Source organism: Mandrillus leucophaeus, unplaced genomic scaffold (genome assembly GCF_000951045.1).
Source record: "Mandrillus leucophaeus isolate KB7577 unplaced genomic scaffold, Mleu.le_1.0 Scaffold49, whole genome shotgun sequence".
NCBI classification, from domain to species: domain Eukaryota; kingdom Metazoa; phylum Chordata; class Mammalia; order Primates; family Cercopithecidae; genus Mandrillus; species Mandrillus leucophaeus.
Window position 1 is genome coordinate 624,263 of NW_012105253.1, and position 16,859 is coordinate 641,121.

The 16,859-nt window shown below is 45.0% G+C and overlaps 1 protein-coding gene across 1 annotated transcript in view; it reads right to left on the reverse strand.

Moving 5' to 3' along the window:
* Positions 1-12,794: 12,794 nt before the first annotated feature.
* The window catches only part of TMEM178B (transmembrane protein 178B), a 405,320-nt gene continuing 401,255 nt past the window's right edge, over positions 12,795-16,859 (reverse strand). Inside the window, exon 4 of the mRNA XM_011995441.1 lies at positions 12,795-13,045. Coding sequence (XP_011850831.1) covers positions 12,795-13,045 — 251 coding nt within the window. The remainder of the gene's footprint in view (positions 13,046-16,859) is intronic.

A 16,859-nucleotide genomic window follows, 5' to 3' on the forward strand; every position in this document is an offset into this window, starting at 1 on the left:
GTTGGAATACCTATTTTCACAAGACACAGGTTGAGGAGGCCAACTGGCACAATTTATATGGGGAAGAACTTGAATCCAGACCTGCTTAAAGAATCAGGTACTGTGCTCTTTCCACTCTCATCCCCTGTCTCCAGCCTCTTATGAAGGGTGCATGGAGCTGCCTGAGAAGAACCAGAGAGAAAGGAGACCGCTAGACGTAAGGGTCTTCCCGGGGGAAAGAGGGCCATGGCTGGATTTGTCTGCAGAGGGTCAAAGGGAAAGAGAAGGAATCTAGGATACCTGGGAGGAACTCTCATGTGGACAGGAAGTGTGTTTTGTTTGCTCTGACTCATCACATAGCTTAGTGTGTAGTAGAGGGTTGACTCAGCTCTGGGCTTGGGTGACTCCAACTCTACCCACCCCAAGGGAGCTCTGGCCTTTGGCTCCTGGAGATAGATAACTTCTAAATTACCTCCATAGATCATTTAGAATACCTTGCCTGATGAGAATGGCTTTGTTCACCTGTTGTACCTTGGGTCATGCTAGACAGTTGATGCTAACAATGTGACTTATGGTGGAGACCTTGGCCATGGGTTATCAGTTTGACCTCTGACAGGGCTGGAGACTGAGTAACTAAGGTTAGCCACATAGGTACTTCATGCCTAGGTGACTAACACCCACCCCTCCCAGCCCCCAAAAAATCCCTGGACACCAAGCCTAGGTGAGCTTCCCAATCGCCAGTGCTTCTGCTTCTTCCATGTTGTCTCAAGGTATTGCTGGGAGAATTAAGTGCTGTCTGTTGAAATCCACTGGAGGTGACAACTGGACGCTTGCATCTGGTCTCCCCTGAACCCTGCCCTATGTGTCTTTTACCTCTGCTAATTGTAATCTGTATCTTTCCTGTGTAATAAACCATAACCCTGAGTATAGTAGCTCTTCTGAGTTCTGTCAGTCCTTCAGACAAATCACTGAATCCGAGGGTGGTCTTGGGGATCTCTAAAGAAGAACTTAATACCCGCCATTAAGAATCAACTTGCAGAGGTGGACTGGGGAAGGCTTTAGTTTGGTTCAGACCAGTCAGCACCTGTTGAGCACTCACTGCTCACCAGGTGCTGCTAGTTGTTGGGATACCAAGATGAGTAAGTCAGAATCCCTGCTCTTCAAGACACCTTAGTGCCTGCAAGGATCCCAAGGAAAGCAATACTTTCATCCAGAGGTGCTAAGCACCAGGAGAGACACAGCATGCTGCCACAGGGCTAGGGAAAGAGCCCTCTGCCCAGGTGGGTGTTCAGGAAGGAAGGCTTCCTGGAGGAGACTGCCCTCTGCGAACCACCCTGGGTATTTTGAGGATCTGGTTACTGCTCTTGGAACAGACTGTCTGCAATTATTTAACAGCTCTCACTAGGAACATTTGCGCCCAGAGGCTCTGAAGCTAAGGTGAGGAGGAGTAGGTGTGTTTCCCGCAAACCCAGGTCTCTGCTAAACTCTGTGGACTGCATAATTCATTTCAGACACGGAAATCAAAGTGGTGCTGCATTGGAAAAAGGAGAACAGAATGTCTCCTGTGGCTTACCTGAGGCTGTCCACAGAGCATCGGGGCCTTCTGCCTCAAAGTGTTGCTGGCAACTGCATCCACCCCTCAGGTCACAATGCTGCAGCATAGAAGTCCCAGGATCTGGTGAGAATGTCTTCCCCATCCTCCTCACCCCTGCCCAGGCTGGGGCAGACACTCTTTAATTCCACCTGCTTTCCCTGGGAGGTGCAAGGGTGGAAAGTCTTGCTCACTACTTAAGATCAGTGGTACTTCCATTCTTTCTCTCTTCTAAGGGACATTGCTACCAAGGTGGGGTGGGGCTCTCCCATTTCTTCAAGTTCTTTTCCACTTGTAAAACCCTCCCCTCATCTATTCTGTAAGGCACCTGCCCTCACCTGTGCTTACTTTTGAACTGCTTTACTGTTTCTGTTACCTCCAGGATGCCCCTTTTAAAAAAGTTCCACAGCTGATATTACTCTGTATCAGAGTAAATCCACGCAGGTCTTCTTGTGCAAGGTCCAGCACTGTGCCCACCTTTCCACAGAGGCTACTACCATGACACTAATCACTGTCATGGTTTACGTCACACCCGCTTGGCCACCCTTGAGATCCCCCACAGGGAGATGCAGCAATATACCTCTCATTCAGGTATCCTTCCTCTCCCTCAGCCACCCCACCTGTAATGGACATTTCTTCTTTTGGGCTGCCCAGATCTAGGTTTGGGGAATTGTCTATTCCATGCATCTTGGTGGGAGGCAGAGCTCACCACTCAAGAGAGAAGATTAAAAGGTTCTAAACTTGTTTTCTCAGGCTCCTTAGATGGTGCACCCATGTGGGATTCTGACACCGGAGCTACTGCCTGAGATAAGAAGGGCCCTGGGGATTCATCCTGGTGGAGATGGCGGCAGAAGCAGCGCCATACAGCCTCAGGGCAGTAGCAGCAGCCAGGAGAGCTGTGGTGCCCATGAAGTCCAGAGGCAGTGACTGCAGGGTCCAGATCAGCGTGAGATGCGATTCTGGCTGCTCAGCTGCACGTTTCTTCCTGCCTGCCTTCCTACAGGCTTCCCATGTCTCCCCATGTCTTGTCAGTAAATTACTTCCCCACTTATGTCAGACACAGCCAGTTTCTTTCACTGCAAACTAGAGATGCTGGCTGAGACACACCACTCTTTACAGAGCACTTGCTTCTAAAGTCCATTTCCCTCCTACCTTAGCCTCCCACCCAGGCGTGAGCCCAAACCTTTGAAGAGGTCATCGGGTGGAAAGGAACTGTGACTCAAAGTTAGGGACAAAGCTGATGAACACTAGGAGAGAAATTTCTCTCTTCACTGGAAACTGGGAAACAGGTTGAGGGGTTAGAATGTAATTAGTCATTCCAGCATCTCATAAAGTCTTTTAAAAAAAGTTGTTAATACCAGTAATAGTAAAAAAAGAACAAGTTTCCCTCTTTTTCTCTTCTGAATCCCTCTCCATTTTTTATTCTTTCACCCAACGCTCAAAGCACGTACCTTTGGCCTTCACATGATTGAAATGTTTGCTATCTATTTTCTTCTGGATTCAAGTTTTCAGCTGGTTATCTACATAATAATCGTACTTTTTTTTCTATACAGAACCTGAGGGAAAAATGCCCTTCACCATCAAATACTACAGCCTCCACCCACCCCCATCTTGCTCCCTACCCCTAAGCAGACACAATCCTTTAAAACACACAACATAATCTTCTTTATTTAATTGTTTAATCAGTTTACATTCCACAACTGACAGATTATTTATTTTTATTTTTTCCATGAACAAGTCATTTAATTAATTACCAGACACTTGTTTTTCTTCAATCGATGGAAATACAATATTTCTGCCAATTCGAAAAAGAAAATTGCAAGATGCAGTCAGTTTCAGTGAAGTCCCCAAATGCTCTCTGCTTCCTCAGTCCTTTCAAAGTCACAGGAACCTGGCAATTTCCCTTTTCATCCCCCCTCCCACTTCCCTGTTAAATTTACCTCTCAGAATATCACAATAGTTTCAAGATCTGGTTTGGATCACCTTTCCTGTAATTAATTAATTATGAGAAGGAACAGACAGTACAATAGATCTGATAAGATGTAGCATTCTTGTTAAGATTAAACAACACATTTATTCACATCATATCAGAACAAATTAACATAATATTTAATCTTATTTTAGCACCAATAACCACAGGAATTGCTACCTCCAAGGGCAGAGGCGTTGTTAGAATCCTGCAGTACACACCACTCCTTGTCTGACCAATCAGAAAGCACTATGCAAATTAAAGGTAAATAAATTTATATTGACTGAGCAATAATCTGGTGGGCCATAAACACTCCAGGCGTTTGAGAGTTTTGTCGGTTATGGTCCCTGTCTAACGACCATATATAAAACATACTCACCAAATCAGCTCATTTTCGCTCAGTAACACAGGGCTCAGAATGTTATATTTTAAATCAATCAAACCTTGTCATAGTGACTTGTTGAAATGCTTTGAGACTACCCAGGGGTTGGCTCCTTGCCTTTTATTCTGTTCTCTCCATTAAGATCTCGATACTTATCTTTTTCGCAAACAAAGGAGATTTCTTCAATCCTAAGGAAGGTCTCCAGGCAGGGAGGAGAGGTAGGCAATGGTGGGTTGAGTCCCAGTGCAAGGGTAGAACTTGTCACCATCACTGCCACCTCCTAGGAGACCCAGTGTGCCTGTAGCCACTGCCCTTCCCAAATCTCCTTTTTAGCATTTGACTTTAAGATAAATGTTTAAGAAAATTAAGGGATTGAGAAAACAGTTCCAAATATTGGTGAGATGATCTTAGCAGGTGATTGGACCAGATTGACAGAGAGAAGGCCTGCCTGCCCCTTCCCCACTATATGATAAAGGGATCAGGATAAGGGGTGAGGGCAGTAGCTGACATTCCTGCAGCTGAAGAATATGACCTGCTTTGGCCTCTAGTACTTGGACAGGCCATCAGGGACATGCCTGGGGCAGCGCCGACACCCTCTGGGGGCAGATGAGACATGCAGTCCACAGGAGTGGTCATCTCCTCTTACTAAACAGGTGAAGCAGAACTTCCAGAGGCCAAGACAGCAACCTCGACATAGCTCTGTGCTTTCTACTCTAGGCCAACACAACAAGACTCAATCCTGCCTTCATCAGCTATGACAAGAGCTATGACAGTGAGTGACCCACCAGGGAGGACCACCCCATCAGTCTTCTAATGAAGGACCTAAGTCCGTGCTGTCCTATATAGCAACCAGTAGTCAGGTGTGGCTTTTGAACACTGCAAATGGGGCTGGGCCAAACTGAGATGTTTTCTAAGGGGACAATCACATTGGATTTTGAAGACTTCATTTGGAAAAAAAGAATGTAAAATATCCCAGTAATTTTTATATCGATTCCATGCTGAAGTGACACTATTTTTGAAATGTTAGGTTCAAATGTAGTCTGAAAATTAATTTCACTGATTTTAGCTCTTTCTTTGGACTTTAAAAAACGTGGCTACTAGAATATTTAAAATTGCATATGTGACTTGGATCATGTTTCCATTGGATGACGCTGGTCTATACTACCTTCCTGAAACTGGTCCCATCACTGTGAACCAGCAGAGGGGAGGAAAGTTGGGATTGAAGGTGCCCCTAATCATGGGTTGGGTCACTGGCCAAGCTCGATGTGCCTCCACTCTTCAGGGCAGCTGGTCTTCTCAGTCCTGCAGGGACACAGTTGTTTATGCAGCAGATTTACCTAATCCCTGCTCCTCTTCCCTACTTCCTATTACTTCAGGGTTACTGCTTTGAGGATCCTTCTCTACTGCTTTGCTGAGGATTTTCTGGTAATTCTGCCATCTCTCCTTCCCAAAGCTCCCTTCATCTTACCTCTGCTCCCAACCCACATCTTCTGCCTACTGCCTCCATGCCACCACTGCCCCTGCTGTCTTCATTCTTATTTGGTAGCATCCCTTAGCCAGACTCCCTGCTTCTGACACTGCAAGCCACATTTACATGGTGAGTCATAAATTACAAAGCAATTCACGCGTCATCTCCTTGGATGCTCTTTCTCCTACCCCAGCCCAGTGCAGCAAAGCTCAGTCAGTAGAGATAGACAGTAAAATGAGATCGTCAAAGCAGGTGGGAAAAGGAATCTGGGAATGAAAAGGTAGATAGAAGGCTCTGGACTCTGAGTGCAAACTGGATGTTAGCTCGAGGTCACTTTCTGAGGGGCGAAAGCAGGGGCCAGGAGGAGCAGAGAGAAAATGTCTCCTAATTTACCTCCACGCAGTAAGCACACACTGGCAAGGGCTCAAAGTCTCTCTAAAAATAGCAGCAAAATACACAAGGGGACTGGGCACCCCAGGAGCCCTAGAAGCCCCTGATCCCCATTTGGCTGAGAAGTTGTGGAGACAAAGTGAGGTAACGAGACTCCCCCAAGCCCCCGAGTGAGCCGGTGACAGGGCCACTCATGCCACCCCAGAGTCAGGTCTTTGTCATGACCCTTGCCATGACCCTTCAAACATTGCTGATTTACTTTTATTTTGGGGGAAGTACATTTTACTTTACAGGGAAAAACCTTTAGAACAGAGAGTTCTAAGCAGACACTGGTGACTGTGGGAGAAACAACCAGAAAAAAACTTCCTGTGTCAGTGGCATCCCTCCCTTCAAATCCCACCCCAAGTCAGGATTTTAGGGCCGTCCACATAAGTCCTCAGAAAACTAAGGGCTACATCATTGCATTTGTTTAATCTCACTCTCCCTCCCCTTTATTTTCAGTTTACACTTTTATTTGTACATTTTTACAGATAGTCTTGAATAGCAAAACAGTCACACCATGGGTGGAAATGGGGAAGGAGTATGAGAATGAGTTCGTGAAAGCTCTTCACAGGAAAGGCTTGGTCACGCTCACAACACAGACGCACTGGTACAGACGGATTGGAGAGGGTCTATGGGTGACCCGGAAAGGAAAGGAAAAGCTCAGCCAGTGGGAAGCATGGGGTTCTGGAGAGGAGAGAGGGATACAGAGTTCCTTAAGGAGCAACACCTGGTCCTTGGGAATGAAGTGTGGGAGTTGCATTTGCTGAGATTGGTGTTTGCCAAAGAGATGCCAGCTTCTTCGAGCTACTGCTGTGCAACTCTTCATGTTCAGACCCAGTTTTCTGTTTTTCACACCTGAACACACACCCCCCTGCAGTTGGGTAGCTCCCCCGTTACCAGCTGGGCTCTATCTATAGAGAGAGCAATGGCTTCCCTTTCCTTGGAGGAAGTCTCACCCTCACATGGACACTTGATTTGCTGCGAAGCAGAGAATGTGCAGACCCTTTGGGAAGGACGTTCTTTTCTTGTTTAGAACCTAGGATTCTGTTTTTCCCAAACAGGATCACACCCAGACATGTCTTAGTGAATATACCATCTAAAGGGCTTCCTTATATGAATTCATATGTTTTTGATGAAGCTACTGGCTTCAGCAACTGACAAGAGAAAGAAGATCCTAGTTCCTTGAGACTTGGTCTCACCCTAAACTTGAAAGATCATTGAAACCTTTCAGAATCTGATTTGCTTCCACCCATTCCATTTGGGAATGTACAGCTGGAAATAACGTTAGGAGAATTAAAAAAAAAATACTAAGGCATTGACCATGTGCCTTGGTTAATAGTTAGCTGGTTTAGCTCATATATGCTATTTGCCCATATGGTTTACTCATTCTGTCACCTCTGCGAATAACTGAGATGGATAAAAGTGCCCTTTGCAAAACTGGCTCTGGACAAAAGGAAGTCTAGGAATAGGTAAAGTAAAATAAGGAACTAATTTCTCTGGGGGACCTGAATTGAAGTGTGCTGAAGTGGGACAGGTCCAGCCCTGTTCAGCAACAAAGATGACCTTGCACTCTGGGTTACCCTTCAGCAGCGAGGCACAGACACTTGATGTGAGAATTCCATTCCAGCAGGGGGTCTTGTGAGGGAATTAGAGGATACATAACTCATATGACACTTCATGTTTGCAAATCACTTTGCAATTTCTTTGTCACCCTTAATATACCATGAGGTAAGGTGTTATCACTATCCTCATTTTGTAGATGAGGAAGTTCAAGTATGGAGAAGACACAGTGCCCAGAGTCACAAATCATTTCAATGCAGAGCTGTAGTGAAATTTACAGTAACTGTTAAACAAGCGTAGCTTAATGAGTGAGTTACTCTGGCTTTAGCATTCTTACCTCTATGATTATATTGAGATGGCATCTGACCAAAAAAAAAAAAAAAAAAAAAAAAAAGAGAGAAAATGAAAGAAAAGGAAGGAAGGAAGGAAGGAAGAGAGGAAGAAAAGCAGGCAGACATGCCCAAATAGAAATCTTTTAGCGCTGCTCCATCCTGCCCCTAAGGTCCGGCATTAAACTTTTAGGCCTCTTTGCTATCTGTGGGGGCTCAGGGCCCGGCATTCTTGCTACCAGGAACACAGGGTCAATGTGACGCAGACCAGTGTGGTTCTGTGGCTGTGCACTGCTCACGTGGACCCAGCTGCCAACCCAGAGACAAGCACTCATTGGGGAAGTTTTGAGGTCATGACCATTTGGATTGGGCCCATGGTAGATGCCACAGAGTGACCTGATTATGAACAATCTTGTAGTCTTTTTTGTATTTTATTTTTGTTATATTCGACAATGAGCAGGTATTATTCAGGAAAGAAATCCAATACTCAGTAATCACATATTCTAAGAACTAGGAATAATGTTTAAGAAACATTTTGCATCATGGCAGCATCAATGAAAAGAGGGCAAACACAGCACCAGACATTGAGAGCTTTGAGAGACAGACACCAGAATCACATGTGTATGTCAATTCTGGTGGGGTTCTTAAAAATCTGCCCCCTTGCTCTATCCCACACCAGCTGGAAGATGGCATGGAAGGCAACCCCGCTGGTGTGCACCAGCTCTTTCTATTTGCACTGAAATCACCTCTCACTCAGAAACATTGTATTTCCCTGGAAAGGGCTGGGTGTGTCCCCTGGGATGGATGAGTTCCCTGAAGAGAGAGAACATTTTTAGAAAATCAGCTTCACTTTAACTACAAGAATCAACCAAGTATCCCCCACAAACCACACCAAAGGATGACCACAGTGTATCTCTTCCCACTCCTTCCCCCGGATATTTGAAAAATCAATTACCACTCAGCGCATAATCCAGGTGAAGAGAGAGTCCATTCGAAATGCCTCTGGGTGATGTACCTGAGTTCATTATTCTGAATTTGACCCAGGTGGGCATCTTTGGAGACCTAAGCAGCACATCCTCCCACTGAATCAAGACAGCTACACATAGTGCATTTGTTTCCAGCATCTTATCATGAGTGTGGATGAATATTGAGATATAGGGCTCAGTCTCAGAGTCTTGGGATATCCTTCCCTCTTGTCACAGGAGAGGCAAGCATTGTTGGTGGGACCGCTCATCCCTGATGGGAAGATATGCACCTGGGCTCGGGGCGCTTAGGGAAGTCTTTGTCTAGATTTGGAGGAGTTGTCCAGTCTCTGTGACTCCATGATCCCTGAAGTTGAAATGGTAGGGTTGTTGAAAAGCTAAGACTTGGAGGAGGATTGAAGCTGGAACAGGCACAGATTTTATTTTTCATATTTTGATGCCAGGGAGCCACAGACCTCCTTATAAAACCTACAGCCACAATGAACAAGGAAGGGGGCTGCTTGGAGTCTAGGAGCCTCTCTACAGATGAATCACTTATCTATCTTAATTGACCCAAGTTGATGCAGGAGGAAAGTAGGAGTGAGTGGAGAGAGAGGAAACGGAAACAGAAGAAGAAACCATAACTCCCAAAATAAGGAGAAAAAGATGTGGGGCCTCTCTCTAAGTAGAATACCTCACTTTCCTGAATCCCAATGTAGTAGAGTAGTGAAGGAAATAAAAGTTGCAATGGGTCCCAGGCTCAAGGCTGACTTGCATGGAGCTCAAAGCACATACATGTTCATATGCCAGTAAGAAGTTTGAACTTGACCTGGGGTTGGGGCTGGTGACTTTAGTGAGGTCATTGACCCTAAATGCCCTCATAAGGTTGGGTTCTACTTTGATTCAGGGTTAGCAGAGTCTGACCGACACAGCCTCACAAGTCAAGGCTCTTGTCTTTCTCCTCCTCATCTCCCTCAGCTACCTCACAGACAGAAAGCTTCTGTAACTGGTTGGAGTCACATGTTTTAATCTGTGATCAAGCCCTTATGCTAGAGGGATCAAGGTCACCTGAGAAGTCCTCCCACTGGCCAGGACTTGCCCTCTGAATGGGGCCTCTATCCTGGTCACGTGGCTGGGCGTGTTTTTCTTCCCAGCAGGATCAGATCCCAAAGTGTGTTTGTACTTATCTGGCCCCACTATCAAAGAAGTCACTCAAAGCCCCTGCTCTGGGCTGGTGAGTTGAGCCCAGGTTGTTTACATCTTTCCTGGGAGCTTTCTAAAATTTCAGGAACTCTCAGGGTTTCAAAGGGATGCAGTAAACTTTGCTAAATGTCTGTCACAAAGATAGTAATTGGATACAGCAGATAATCTATTCATTGAAAGTATAGGATTTTTTTTTTTTTTTAAAGAGGATATAAATAATGATAGGTCTGTAGCCAGCATCCTCAAACATGGTTACTTACAAAAAGTTTAAATGGTTCATAGTAAATTTCTCCATTTAGAATTTTTGCCCTCTCTCCTGCAACTGGAAAAAAGCTGGAATTTCAGTGTGGTCATAGACAAGCCCTCTTCCCCAAATGGATGTTTGTGAACACCTGTCTGTCCCTTCCTTGGGAGAGCCCATTCAGGACACTTGGAAGGAAGACACAAGGCCTCTCAATCTGAGATACTTTTCTTCACTTTTCCTTAAGCCCAAGTATGCCCTTCCCCTTAAGGGAGAAATCTCTTTTCAAAGAAAATTAGAAATAAAATGCCCAATTTAAAAACTGGGTTTTCCTGAAAATTATTTCCCTTCTCACAGAATAAATCATTTGTTTTAAAAATAATCCTTAGAACCCCAACTGGAAGCTAAAAACTTTTCCCATTGCACACCTTACCCTATCGCCCAGCACACCCACACACAGGGAACTCACACATGAGACCTTTTGCAGATGCTGACCAGCGTCCCCAGTAAGGAAGTCTTGAGGAGTGCACCCACACCTGTGTGCAGGTGTGTACTGACACAAACGTACACAAAATGCACCAGAGAGATACACATACAGAGAGACCCACATTCAATCCCATTCATGCACATCAGATGTCATATCATATCCAGATATGAATTACACACACACAGTTCAAAGGAGCAGATGAGGGTAGAAGATAAAAGAGAGAGAAGGTAAGTGGTTAGTAGGTGAGAAAAGGAGGAGGGTGGTAGGAAGATGGGTTGGAAGACAGGTAAATGAAACGGATCACACAGCCGTGGAAGGAAGGCTGCTGAGTGCTTGGCAAAGCTCCCAAAGCATATTTGTTTATGAAACAATGGGATTCTCTGCTATACAGCTGACCACGGCTATGCCAGCTCAGGGATTCTCACCTGGCCTCCCCAGGGCTGTTGGGCACCAGCAGGGTCACTGAGATGACTGTGAGTGGCTCCAGCCCACTCCAGCAGACTCCCACCCCTACAGTGTTCGCAACTCTCTGGCTGACTTTGCTTGCCAGCACCTGCAGTGCTAATTTGCTCAAATGAGCCCAAGATACTGGGGTGGATTTATTCCACCTCTGTTTGGGTGCTAGCCACTAAGACTGTTATTTTGGGATTCATGGTCTTGAATATCAAGAGGGAAAGGAAGAGGATGGAAAGAGTCCAGAGTTCTGCATTAATTTACACAATATCATACAAACTTGAGCCCATGGGAAATGGACGTGCTCTCTCTGCATGTGACCTACTTCCTTTCGCTTGTACAGAGGTCACCCCTAGGGAAAGGGGAGATGTCAAGTGACAAAGGACAGCTTCTATAATGGGGAGTGAAGGTCTTGTTGGTGTATGTTCTTGTACAACAGCAACCAGAGCAACATTCCTTCTCCCTCCCGAACCGTGTGTTCCCCCTCTTCTCTCATGGCCTATGTGCCCAGCTGTGTCTTGAACTTCCAAAATTAGAGGACTAAATCATGCAGAGTCCCAGAGCTGTAATGTGGAGAACCACGGGGGTCCTCTGGCCCAGTGGCTTTGTTCTTGGTTCTGCCCTCTGGAAATTTCAGCTATACCAAAAACAATAATTTTAAAAAACACAACACAAACAGTAAGACCCCACGCTCAAGAAACATCCACCGCACAGACACACACACACACACACACACACACGCACGCACACACCGCTCCAGGGATCTGTAGCTGCAGAATTGGCACCCTTATAGGCCTGTCCCTCATGACAATTTCTAGGTCTCTGGGCCTCTATCTGGGGCCATGAAACCACTACAGTGATAGAGAGACAACAGTCATAATGCAGTATTTCCATTTAAAAGGTAGAAAAGAAAAAAAGGAAACTGCCCAAAGTACACATGCACGCACACCCGCACACACACATCACAGCATGACTCCAAGGCTCCAGTCTGCCCAGGGAGTGCAGGTGCGGCTGGGGACAGGGTGGCCTCTTGTTTCACTGGGTGTAAGGCAGCTGGAAGGTAAGACTGGGTTGTCTGAGCATCCACCGAAGCGTCCTTTCATTGATGCAGATCTTGCCTCTCAGCATGTTCTCTTCCCCTCCCACCTATGAAACATTGTCCAAAGGTTTAGCAGCAAAGAGAAAACGTCCTTCTCAGTTTGTTTTCTCTTCCACTCCTTGTGTGTTGCTGGTGGGCTGGGAAGGAAGTCCGAACAGGAAGAGCAGGAGAAGAAGTGATTCTGAAAATGGCCTCAATGATTTGGTTACATTCTAGGAACTAAGGGCTTTGTTACCCTGTGATATGACTGGTTAGGGGTGGCGTCCTCTCCTGTTGGCCCAGTGGGTGGCACTTACTTCTCTACATCTGTGCTGCCTCAGACCCCTGCCACTGTCCCTTCACCACCCCGTCCTTGCCAGTGATGGGGATCAAGATGCGGTCGCAAGTGGTGGTGTTCGCTCTGTCTTCAAGAGACCATGAAGCCAAAAGTCAAGAACCGATGGAAGAGCCACAGGATGGAAACACTTTCCCCATCTCAGAGATGAGGCAACACAAAGTCCGGCGAGATGCAGGTGCCTGAGCCAACTCAACTCTACCTTGGCACTGGCATCGTCTTGATTTAGTTTTGTTTTGTTTTATATATGTATATTATATATATATATATATTTATATATATATATGTATGTATGGGTTTGTTTTTTAGCACACTGTCCCATTCTCGGGTCTGGATTTAGGGCAGTTGGTCCTCGGGACAGGTTGAACAGAAGGGGCCAAGGTACAGAAGAATCCCGAGATGAGTGTGAGGCCCAGGCCCCCCCATGCACAGAACATGGACCAGCCATAGCCATGGCTGATATCATCAGGGAGTCCGTACAAGTAGCGTGGGTAACGTGACAGCTCAAAGTTGATCCCGGCCACACAGGTGCACAGTGAAATGATGCAGAAGGTTCCTGGAGGATAAGGGAAAAGACACGGGGTGGGAAAATGAAGAAGGAAAGGGGAGAGGAGAGGGAGAGAGAAAGAGAAAAGTTAAGATTATTACATTTTCAATTTTTTTAAGGAGGAAAAATGGGAAGTCTAGGTAAGAGCAGGTTATCACCAAGGTCAATATCTGGAAATATTCATGGAGAGGAGAATAATATTAAAGGATCACCAGTTCATGACTCTCCAATAATGGCCCACTCTTGGACACACTGGGGAAGTCTCTCCTTTGGGAAGATACTAAATAGATATCTCGTGAGCATTTTGTGTGGGGTAGAGTGAGCAGAAGCACATTCAGTTCATTTTCCTAAAGCATTTTAAATTCATTGTATTTCTTTGGAGACAGGGAAAACACCTCCTGTTAGCTACTTCTTTAAAGAGAAAAAAAAAATCTTTTTCTTATACATAATGACTTACTCATACAGTATTAGGTTTTCCTTTAATCTGTTCACCAACAATTCTTCCAAAACCTGGAAATATTTTCCTTTTTCCTATAAGACATTTCCCAAAATGTTCTCTCTGGAATGCTAATGCTATGAGATCCTTTACAAAGTGGGAGGGAGGTAGAGTCAAAAGACGGGGAATCCTGCTCATGACTTCTCACCCATGAACACGCATCATCCACATTAATATTAAGGTAACTCATCTACCCTACTTTATGAGGAATTTCACAAACTTATTGATGATGGGACATGCTCTTAACAATATTACTCATACCAGTCTCTGATAAGAAAACTGCTGTAAGAGGTAGAATGATATAAAATGGTTTAGAATTATAAACCCATTTTAAACTAATACAACAAGTTTTTGGTGTGCCTAAAATGAATTCAATAACGTTCCTCTGGATTTGCTGTGTTTTCTGTTCTTTGTGTAACCACTGATATGAGAGGAATGAGCAGAAGAAGGATGTATAGTTTGGGAAGGCTGGGCTGGATCAATGGAAGGAAAAAAAAGGAAAAGCATTTTTACAGGGAAGGAACAAAAGGAGGTGCATTCAATTTTATATTTATTATTAAAACTCTTGCTTTCTAACAGCCAAGTTTCTTTAAGATTGAGCCTTGTTTCTTTAAGAGCTAGCCTAATTTTTTTTCCAGAAGCTTCCTGGAAGACAAGGAAGAAAATATAGAGTGGAAGAATGAGGCTCACAAGCTCGTGATAATTTAAATGGCCACAGTTGACCCTAAAATAAGTATTTTAAGTGCTATGTGCTAGGAACTGTGCTAATGATATAGTGGCTAAAAATGAATTATTTAGGCAGATAGTGAGGGTAAGGAAGTCCTCAGTAAGGTTTTCGTTTTAATAAAAAGCAGCCCCCAAATCATTTCTTTGAGCAAATGAGCAGCCTGTAAAATTGAGCTACAGACATAGATAAGCATGCTGGAAGCTTGCACGGGTGCATACCCGCAGCTGTGCCAATAGGAAAAAGCTACCTGGGAGCTAGGCATGTTCAGCATGGTGGCTGCATCTTGCCTTTTCTTTGTCAACCACATGAACAGTAAGGAGCAAACAAGATGGCGCCCCCCAGGTAGAAAATCCGTTTGCATAATGAAAAGATTAGGATGGGGTGGCCAGCTTTATCACGCCCTATGTAAATGTCACACCTGGTTCAACCAATCTTTGAGCCCTATGTAAATCAGACACAATCGCCTCAAGCTAGTCTATAAAAACCCTATGCACTTCGCCACCGACTGGAAGTCCCACTTGGGCGCCCTTCTCTCTCTGCGAGAGAGAAAGCTATTCTCCTTTCTCTTTCTTTTGCCTATTAAACTTCCGCTCCTAAACCCACTTCTTGTGTGTCTGCGTCCTCGAGTTCCCTGGCGTGAGATGACAAACGTTGGATAATTACCCCAGACAACGACGCTGCCTCACTGAGTACGTGGCATGTATTGAAACCTTAATTCATAAAACAACTCTTAAGATGTGGGTTATATTATCCCCATTTTACTGATGAGGACATTGATGCCCAGAGAGCTTAAGTCTAAGATCACACAGTTAGTAACTGGCAGAGTCAGGTTAAAACTCAGGCAAGCTAGTTCCAGAGCGTGCAGTCTCATCCACTGTACTATTTACAACTGGTGCCAGGCAAGGTAGATCATTTCACGGGTTTCCCTTGTTGCACTAGACCTAGGTTCCAGATGCCACCTCCCTCACTCGGCATGGGTTAGGGCAGTTTATAGTTTTGGAGGACTCAAAGCAGATCGCTGAGCCCCACACCCACAGTTTCTGGTTCCGGAGGTCTGGGGTGGGGACCTGAGAATTTGCATCCTGAAGAAGTTCTTGGGACATGCTGATGCTGCTGGCTCAATGACCACACTTTGGAGCTATAGGATTTGAAACAAGTTTTTACCGGAGAAAGATAAAACTTAATCGGCCAAAGCCCAGATCACAGAGGAAGAAATAAAAACAGATAGTACGTGTGAAAAATGGTCAATTTTACCAATAACCAAAGAATTGAAAATTAAAAGCATAATGATAATCTATCAAATCAGCAACATTGTGTTTTATTTTGTTGTTGTTTTGCTTTTCTTGTTTGTTTGTTTTTTAAAGATCATCTCCAAAACTAGTAAGGGGGCAGTAAAATAGACCATCCCATAGACTCCAGGGGGGAGTGTAAGCTAATATTTCCTTGCAGAAAAGTGATTTTTAAAATACTCATACCTTCATCCTAGTAATTTCATTTTAAGTTAAGAAAATAATCCCACCTAGGGACAAATACTTAGGCATGGACATGTGTAAGATTTAGATATGAAGATGTCTATGGTGAGGGGTACATTGAGGAGTGGCTGTCGGAGGGCAGACCAGATGAAGCCCCAGATACTGGGCAAGCACTGTTTTCAGAGCTGAGAAGTTTGAGCTTTATGTAGGGTCAAGGCACTTTGGTGACTTCAATCCGCATTTCCAAAGACCACTAAGTCAGAAGTGTAGAGGTCAGCCCAGAGGTAGGGAGACCAGCTGGAGGTTGCTGCGGTCATCAGGGAGAAGGGGGAAGGGTCTGGCAAGGTGGGAGCAGAGCTGGGAGCTCCGAATGGCTTAGTGGATGATTGTTTACTCAATGATTATTTGTAGAAACAACTGAAGGTGACCTGGGCACAGTGACAGTATGACTAAAATGTATGCATTTGTATTTGTGCATGTGTGTGATGCACGTGCATAGTGCCATCAGTGCTTGTGAGAACAGCACTCCAAACTTGTGGGAGTTACAGAACATCATAGTTTTTTTCATGTTGTGCACTAGGGCTCAGACTGAATTCTCTGATGGTCCCCAGGTTGGATTAAGTCTCAACCTAGACTCCCTGAATCAGAGGGTGGGAATCTATAGTTTTTACAAGTTCCTCAAGATGACTTCTGTTGGTCAGCCTGCTTGAATCCTTGTGTGGGGCAAAGGTGCTTTGTATGACCTGGAGAAGTGATTCCAGGTGGGTAGAAGCAGGGGCAGGAGAGGAGAATGAGGCAGCCTGCAGGACACAGCCAAGGCAAGAGCAATTGCCTGGGGTGAGAGAGCAAGAGGAAGCTGTGTCTTGGCATTACTTTCAAATAAACCAGATTCCAGCAGACCAAAGCCAGCCTGCTCGTGCCTCACCTACTGTGGATGCTTCCAATTGCTGGTTTGTGAACCCACCATTGGATGTGTAATGCTATAATTTACTAAAATTTAGATTTAGGACAGAAATGGGGGGCAGTGAGGTGAGTTCAAGTTCAAGCAACCCTTGGGATGTTCAAGGCATTTGAAAACATGGATCTGGAGCCTGATAGAAAGTTCTGAGCCAGAAATGTGGAATGAGT